Source organism: Nelumbo nucifera, chromosome 1 (genome assembly GCF_055504915.1).
Source record: "Nelumbo nucifera cultivar China Antique chromosome 1, China Antique-T2T, whole genome shotgun sequence".
Classification (NCBI taxonomy): Eukaryota; Viridiplantae; Streptophyta; class Magnoliopsida; order Proteales; family Nelumbonaceae; genus Nelumbo; species Nelumbo nucifera.
The window spans coordinates 78,877,492-78,886,466 of NC_142649.1; the positions used below are offsets into that span (position 1 = coordinate 78,877,492).

An 8,975-nucleotide genomic window follows, 5' to 3' on the forward strand; every position below is an offset into this window, starting at 1 on the left:
CTGAGATGAGACTATTGACACTCTACAACCAACACAATACTGAGAAATGAGAATCTTTAGCCTGTTGACCTCTCAACTAGACATTTCAAGGTCAATTCAAGTATTCAACAACCAATTTATGGCAGAGTTATCAATAAGTAATAGCACGATGTATACGTCCAAGAGACGCTAATAGCATGAGATGAGATAAATGAAGACCCACAATGCTATGTTGAAATGTCAATAATGACTTAATGGTAGATTTCTCCTTCAAACATGCTCAAATGCCCAAGCATACTCATTCTTCATTATGATATATGCAGAAAATCTTTCCTTCAAACATTACATGCCCTGCTTCCATGCATAACACAAACAAGCAAATGAAATAATTCAACAAAGAGTTACTGGATCATGTGTACAATTTAAAGCTAACTTTCCTCTAAATGATGAAATTAAATGTCAAGTTTCAGACTACATTTGCACATTACACGATTGAATTAATCCAAGTACCCGCAAGTAGTTTGAAAACCACATCCTCCACCTAGAACTATCATAACCATCCCCAGCATGTTGCCCTAATCATGGCACAAGAAGTATTTTGCCAATATGCTTGCTGCTTTCCATTAGCTGGTGAGCCTCTGCTGCCTCAAACAAGGGAAAGGACTTGTAAACTACAGGTTTCACCTTGCCAGCTGCAATTGCTGGCCAAACATTCTTCTCCACTTCATTCACAATTACTGCTTTATTTTCAGGGGTTCTGTTCCGCAAGCCCGCCGCTGTTCATGAATAACTGTCATTAGAACTAGGTATTTAAATTTACTATTTGAAGTTTGAAACATAATAATCATATCTGCATATGTAACCACACCAGTTATAATAACATAGAGAAAAAAAGGATCCCTGCTTCGATTGTTACATTATGAAACTATCAGAGTTTCAGTTTCTCAAAATAATAGCTCTCTTAGACCAGTGCAAACATCCAGAAGCACCACTCCAAATACTCACAGCCTGTTACATCTCTAATTACCAACAAAATCTTTATCTAATAGACCACCACACAAGCATGAAGTTGTTCTTTGTTGTCTTTTCTTTCTTTCCCCCTGCCATTTTCATTTATTTGCTTATCATGACTGCTAACATAATTCTGGTTACTTCCACCTCAAGTGCAAACAACAACAACAATAATTCCTTATTCTGGAATCCCAATTGAATGAATTCCATATCTCCAAATCTTAAACAGGAAAAATAAAGAAATTAAGTCCACGTCAAAATGAGAACTGTAATACCTTGAACTGTAAGACGCCTTGCAAGCAAACCTGAAAGATTCACCTCCGTAACTGTCCCCCCTTGGAAGCCAATGATGAAAAGCCTACCATCGACATTTAAACTGTCTATGTTACGTTGAAAGTAGGCCCCTCCAATATTGTCCAGTATAACATCAACACCTGAGATGGGAACATTCTTTGAGGCTTAGGTTTTATTATTAATTGACGTTAGGGAAGGAAGAAAATCTTATACCTTCTCAGGAATCACAGAATTTTGAAGAATGAAAATTCCAAATTTAGGTTCATACAACCATCAAATTCAAATTCAAATTATTAGTTGAAATTAAGGGCAAAAGAAGAAACCTTTCCCTCCTGTTTCTTCCTTCACCCGTGCAACAAAATCTTCAGTCTTGTAGTTGATCCACACATCAGCTCCCAGATTCTTGCAGAAGGTTAACTTTTCCTCACTTCCTGAAAAATAAAATAAATATTTATTACTTGTGAGAATGGCATAGCAAAAAAACCAAGAAATATATATGACTGAACTTGATGTTTTTGGGTTGTTAGACCTGCAGTGACAAACACCTTTGCTCCTTGGTGCTTAGCTATCTGAATTGCAAACATGCCAATTCCACTGGATCCCCCATGAATCTGAAATTTAATTAATAAAAATCATGCATCTATCAAACTATTTATGTAATAGACATGAGAGAGAGAGAGAGAGAGAGAGATGCATAAACACTCATTTGCTTGAACTAATTTAAATTTTTTAGCTTACATGAATTGAATGTGGCCCTTCATTTGTTTTTTTCCATATTTCTTTCAAGAAATTCACACACATATTTACCACAAGGACATCTCCCCCTTCTTTTTCTTAGGCAGCATTTGTTCTGGTGTAAAAGGGTTAGAACACAAAGTCTGTGAAAGAGGGGAAGAGGATATAACTGGGGTATGTCAGAGTGATAATCTTCCTGCCGTTTGTAAATTGAAACAAAGCCTGAAGAGCCAACAATTAGCTACCGGAGATAAATGAAATGATTTGAAATTATGTGCATAACAAAGAATATGGTCCTTAATAGACAGGGAAACAGGGTGTTTTTAAACCTACAACACCTGGTATAAAATATCAAAAGTGGCAACAATGAACTATTTCACATAGGAGCAAAGGGAGGATATGTAACATAAGAGACAATTAGAAAGGTGCATTATGTTCTACTCAATCAGGATTCTATATCAACAGAAATGCTTTCTCAGTTCTCATTCTCAGGCATTCTCATTAGATCTGTTTGTTTTCTTATTTTTCTTTTTAATCGTAAGATATAAAGAGTTATTTGACCTTGTAAGCAAAGAAATTTCGTATGCATATATAAGGAAATCAGCAGATTTGCGTGTAAGGATTTAACTACCCAAAATTTAGTTTTATCATGGGGCAACTATGGTCCAGTGACTGTTACTGGATCCACAATTTGTAAACCCTCTCTTTAAGCTGCCAGACTACCACATGTAAGATTCCCGGTTATTTTTGCTAAGTGATCCAATCCATTCAGTCATTACTACTGTACTTAAGTGATAGAAGTTATGGATAACATGATAACCATGCACTGAAAAGGTCAAGTTGGCAATAAATGTACCAGGAATGTTTCACCTGCAGATAACCGGCCCATCATAAAAACCGTTGACCAGACAGTGCATGCCACCTCAGGAAAGCTAGCAGCATCCTTCAAGCAAACACCTGGGGGTACAGGAAGAACTTGTCCAGCAGGAACAGATACTTTCTCTGCGTAGCCCCCTCCACTAAGAAGAGCACAGACCTGTATAATATATTTCATGAAATATGTAACAAAGATGAAAGAAATCTTGCAAGATGTAAATTTTGCAACAGTATTTCAAGGTTGGAACTGTTCTTCCAACCCAATTTTTATACTTCTAGCATGAATTCCTCAATGTTAAAGGGTTGATCCGATAGACTGGCAAAGCATAAAGTCTCACCCTAGCAGAGTACGAAAATTTTATGATTCTCTCATATATTACTAGGGTTGCAGTATAATTTTATGACATTCGTATCACTGAGTTATTTATCCAAAGAGAAAAATCCAATTATTATTTGACGGGTAAATAACCATTTCGAATGAATTGAAATACCTGATCGCCAATTTTCCATCGGGTAACGCCTTTCCCGACAGCTTCGATAATCCCGGAGCATTCAAGACCAGGATAGGGGCTGGCACCTTTCGGAGGCGGATGCAATCCTTTTCTTTGAAGCGTATCGGCTCTGTTCAGCGCAGTTGCTTCGATCTTTATCAGTAATTCGTCATCTTCAACTTTAGGGTTCTCGACTTCTTGTACTTGAAGAACTTCCGGACCGCCAGGGCTCGTGATTACGACAGCTTTCATTCTCGCCGGAGATACTGCCCGGATTATGGCAACACTTGGGGGATAACGGGAGGGAGGGAGATTGGTACTTGCCTAGTTGCCTACTTGGTAAGCTAGTAGAGCGCTGAAGCGTCAATGCGTTGTCAGCAGAGACATGTTTTTCTAGCGTTGCCGTTGATGTGTTAACCCGAGAAGTCCGAGGCCTGAAATTTAGTTTTAAATTTAATTTAAAAAAAGGGGTCATTTACTATGACACCCCTACAGAAGCCATGTAATTACTAAAACCTCCCCAATAATTTGTGTACTAGATAAAATGACAATTTTTGACCTTAATGTAACGTCGGTTGGAACAAAATGATTAAAAGAAATAAATAACCAGAATGTCAATTGAAAATAATAGAATATATATATATATATAGATATAATAGACATATTTTTTAATTATTGTTTATTTGTGTTATCTTCCTTTGCTTTAGTTTTAATTTTATTTTATGTTTTTATTGTTATTTTTTTTATGGCAAATTTTTTAAGTTATTCCTACTGTTTAGTTAATTGACTAAGTCTACCTTTATTGTTTAACTATTGTCTTGCAGTACCTTTACTGTTTTTGACAATTGTCATCGCCATTCAATTTTAACAAAAATAATGAATTAACAATTTTACCCTTTCGTGGATGGCAAAGCAAGGTGAACGAAGTCTGAACTCAAGGTGGACTTTGGTGTTTCGATGGATGTCAAAGCAAGGTGAACCAAGCTGAACTTAGGGTGGACTCAATATACAACTCCGATGATGATGAAGATAACAATGATGAAGAATTTCTACATCGCTGATCAAGAACTACATCACTCCAGAATTCCACCCATTTGGGTGTCCTCCCCCTGCTACCATTGGAATCTAAGCTTCTCCTTGAGAAATTAAAAGACAAATTAGATCAAGAACTATGTCGCCGATCAAGAACTACTCACCCAGCATGGATCTTCGTATCACAGGAGTTCTCTCAAAAACCAGCCCAAGATGAAGCACAGTCATAGGCAATGTTGAATTCTCCACCCCCTTCTCCTCTGTGTATTTTTGGATCGACCAAAATTGCCACCACCACTGAAATTTCCAACAACGGCGGTGACCTTCTTCTTCCTTTGCCCCCCTTCTCTTCTATCCAATTTTGAATTAACCAAAATCGCTGCCGCTGTTGCAACTTCCAGCAACGACGATGATCTTCTTCTTCTTCCTTCGCCCCCTTCACCTCTGTTTTTGGAACGACCAAAATCATTGCAACTTCCAGCAGCGACGGTGATCTTCTTTTTCCTCTGCCTCCCTTCCCCTCTTCATTCTCCCTCTCCACCTCCCTTGCAATCTAGTAAATCAGTTGAAAGTGTTGATGGTGGCACCGACGAATCAGCTTCTCATCGCATCAAAACACTAACTCATGTTTGAAGAAATCAGAGAGATCCACTCCACAACAAAAGATGGAATTCTCGTCTTGGGTTTCCAGCCAAACAAAGATTGTAGGGGATGTAGCAGTTTTTGAAGAGATGGATCAAAAGGGGTGCCCTCTTTAGAGCATTTTGAGCGGTACGTAACACCTTTCCCACCTCATTGAAGCAGGTGGTGAAGCAAGATGACCTCGGCGATTTTGGCGATTCCCCTATGGCACCGGGGAAGAGAACAAGAGGGAGAGGGAAGAGGCGGAGTTCGACGAGGCAGAAGCCCATCTCATGCACCTAAACCCCCAGGTTAGACGACTTCTCCTCTCATCCCCCGATAGTGGTGCCACCAACTCCCGCAAGCCTGTGCCACCAGCTTCGGCCTCAAGATCACTAGGTTCAGAGTTCAACTATGGCATGACCGGCTTTGGGGTCCAAAGAGTGTGTCTTGGCTTGAGCATATCCTTAGGCAAACTTGAAAACCCCACTCCCTCTGACCACTGACATCTCTCTGATGCTGGAGAAAATAGGAATTTGGATTGTTCTCTAAGTGCACAAAGATCAAATTCTGTCAAATATGCAAATCTGAGCTCTGTCTAAAAAAAAAAGAAAGAATTTGATCAGATTCAGACGACAACATTGACACCCCTTGCATTTCAAACGACTAGCACCAACGTTGGGATAAGAAAAGGGTATTACTGTCATTTTTTTCAAAATATAATTCTCATGTGGTGTGGCATGTGAGCAGATTATAATGGATTGTGATGGAACCCTAATGATAGGGGAGTAATTAGTCAATTGTGAGAAATAGTAGGGGTAGTGCAAGACAATAGTTAAACAGTAAGTGTAGAGTTAGTTAATTAACTAAATAATAGGGGTAGTTTAAGAAATTTGCCCTTTTTATGTTCAGAATAAAGTAATGTGTGGATAGGGGTGCAACTTGGGCAGGTCCAACCTGAGCAAGAGCCTGACCTAACTCAAGTTTTTGCAAGGGTTGGGCCTTAGTTTTCAGGCTACAAGTTTGGGGTGAGCTTAGGTTGAGGTCTTGGGTAGCCTGAGTCCAACCTAATCAAATTTGGGCCCAACTCTATTGATTCAATATGAAAAATGCATATATATGTATATTATATTTATCAATGTTCAAAGAACTACACTGGGCATAAAACCGAAGAGGGGAGAGGTTCACGGGTCAGAGGTTCAACCAGCATATATATATATATATATATATATGTACACACACACGGATGAATTGATGGTAAGTACATTAATTTTTAAAGCAAATGATTAGGGCTCAAGTCTCTTAATTTACATTTTCTTTAAAATGTATGCTTAATAAAGAAATATGTACAATAAAGAGTAATTGATTAACACAAGTTAAGAGGTGGACTAATGATAATTAATTAAAATGTAAAAATAAGTGGTCATGGGTTTGAATCTTGCTAAGCACATTTTAAAATTTCTATTAGCTAAGGACCCAAGTTGTTCCATGAAACTAGGACCAGGTCACCGGTTTTATGGTTAAATCGGTCGGTTAGCCGGTTTTCACTAGTTTTTTAATGAAAGCGGCTATTAGGGTATGATCGAACCAGTCAAGGTCTTGGGTCATGGTTCAACCAATTAGACCGATCAGTCCAATCCGGTTTTCTAAACACTGATATTTATATAAAGATACCTTTTATTTCTAATTATGTATATGTGTGTACATGCATATGTACATTTGTAAATGAAATTAGTACATATAAAAGATAACTATATAAAGCCATAAAGCCCAATAAAAAGATGATAATATAAAAATATATACTAAAATTCTTTCAAGCCCGACCAACCTGTTCATGCTTGACTAACCCAATTTAGTCTAGCTCAAGCTCGAGCCCAACTTGAGTTGTGTTGGGTTAAGTTCGGGTTAGGCCTAGGTTGATAAACTTGGGCTTAACCTCAGGCTCAGGCCTTTAGGGTTTGGCTTAGGTTTACCTTCAACCCAACCCAACCCATCCAAAGACCATTAAGTGGTTGCAAAGTATAATGGTTGTCTTAATAATATGCAAAGTTGTAAAGTATGGGGTGGACTTAGTATGTGCCAAAACTGTAAGGGGTGTCCTAGTAAATGACCCCCAAAAAACTAGTTAGCGAATAATATTAAAAAAACCTAGACAAAAATGTTCATATAGTCAATTATAGCAAATTTTATAACTGAAAACTGCAAAACATTTTAGGGTTTGGAAATGGGAGAATTAAGTGAAATTGGATAGTTTTTTAGAGTAGGGATTCTATTACATCATGATAAATCTCAGGTATTAGATGCACTTAATACCAAAAGAAGAAAAGAAAGAAATAATGAAAGAAAGAAGAGAAGTATTGGATACACTATGGCCATGTTTGGTATCAACACAGTTTTCTCAATTAACAACAATGCCTTGGAATTCAATAAAGTACTTCGGGTTTTGTGAATATTTTTTAATGTTATTTGGTGTTAGTTAGGCACAATTAGGCACCATAGCCTAAAAGGAGAAAACATTTTTTCCATTACAAAAAAAATGTCATTTTGATTTTTTTTCTCAAAACATTGTTTACAAAGAAATCAAGGTATGAGTGTTACTTGAAACTATTTGAAAGCACTTGATAAATGATCAACCAAATAAAAAAAGTAGAGGAAATGAGAAAATTCCTACATGGTGTTGAGTTGTTGGCCTTGGAGGAAATGCCTTGTTGATGTGACATTGATACCAAACACATACCATATGAGCCTCTAGGGGAAAAGAGGTATGATATTGAACCCAATTGCATTCCTTTTGTATTCTCAATCTATTCTCTAAACAGTTTGTTTTAGTAAAAAAGCCCTAGCCAATTTGGGCATTAATGTTTCAAATATTACAAATAGATTTTTGTTTCATTTTTTTGAACAAAAGATGATTATCATGGTTTTTAGCACCAACGCTTTTCACAAGCGTTCCATTTTGTCCTTTTTAGGGTAAATTGTAAATTAGTACCTTGTACTTTGGGGGTAGTTTCACTATAATACCCCAACTTTAAAATGTGCCACTACAACACTTGAATTTTGATAACTGCCACTTTAGTTTAGAACCATTAGCAAACATTATAGTGGGTAATAAAATTATCAAACTATCATTTTCTTCTTATTTTTCTTTCTTTCTTCCTTCTTTTTCTTCTTCTTTTATGGTCTTTAACAAATAAAAAGTCTACAAATCAAAGGGTAATTTTGAGAGAGGTGTTAATCTAGCTCACAATTTCTAAAGGATAAGAGAGAGAGAGAGCACCACTGCTTTGATTCAGTCTCAAGGAAGAAGATAATGAATAGTGTACTTTCGAAGGGTACTTTTGGGATTTTCAAATGTCTCAAAGTGCATGTGATACCATATGCATCAAATAAATAGTGGAATGCTGATGGCAAGACCAAGGAGGCAATTTTCGGGAGTTCAGGTATTGTAGTGGCACATTTTAAAGTTCATGTACTAAAAGTGAGACTACCCCCGAAGTGCAGGGTACTAATATGCAATTTATCCTCTCTCTCTCTCTCTCACATACATACACACATACACAAAACATATTGAACTGGGATCTGCTCTTCATGCTGACCTTACAACCACATCCCACTGTATTGGGAACATCTTCCATGAATAATAACATACAAGTATAGGAGATGTTCCAAATGTGTGGCTGAAACATTCTATAAGATCGGTGTAAGGAGAGCTCTGTGAGGAGCAAATCTGAACTCAAACATGTTTGGTAGAGATGCATACTAAATGGGTGTTTAAAGTTGCTTTGGCTTTATTTTTGTAATGCTTTTACTATGAAAAGTGTATAACATATGAGGAAAACCATTAGCATTTCAAGTCTGCCAAATCACCTTTGTGATTCAAGAATGTTAATATAATTCAAAAGAAATTTAAGATACAAAAAGTTAGATAGGAGGGGA

General features: G+C 37.2%; 1 protein-coding gene across 1 annotated transcript; it reads right to left on the reverse strand.

Moving 5' to 3' along the window:
* Positions 1-256: 256 nt before the first annotated feature.
* LOC104605652 (oxidoreductase, zinc-binding dehydrogenase family protein) lies at positions 257-3,810 on the reverse strand. Its single transcript, XM_010270498.3, has 6 exons — positions 3,387-3,810; positions 2,876-3,055; positions 1,814-1,895; positions 1,608-1,715; positions 1,266-1,424; positions 257-755 (listed from the first exon to the last, which is right to left on the reverse strand). Exons 1-6 carry the CDS (start codon positions 3,636-3,638, stop codon positions 559-561), a joined length of 978 nt encoding a protein of 325 aa, XP_010268800.1. The 5' UTR covers positions 3,639-3,810; the 3' UTR covers positions 257-558.
* Positions 3,811-8,975: the final 5,165 nt, after the last annotated feature.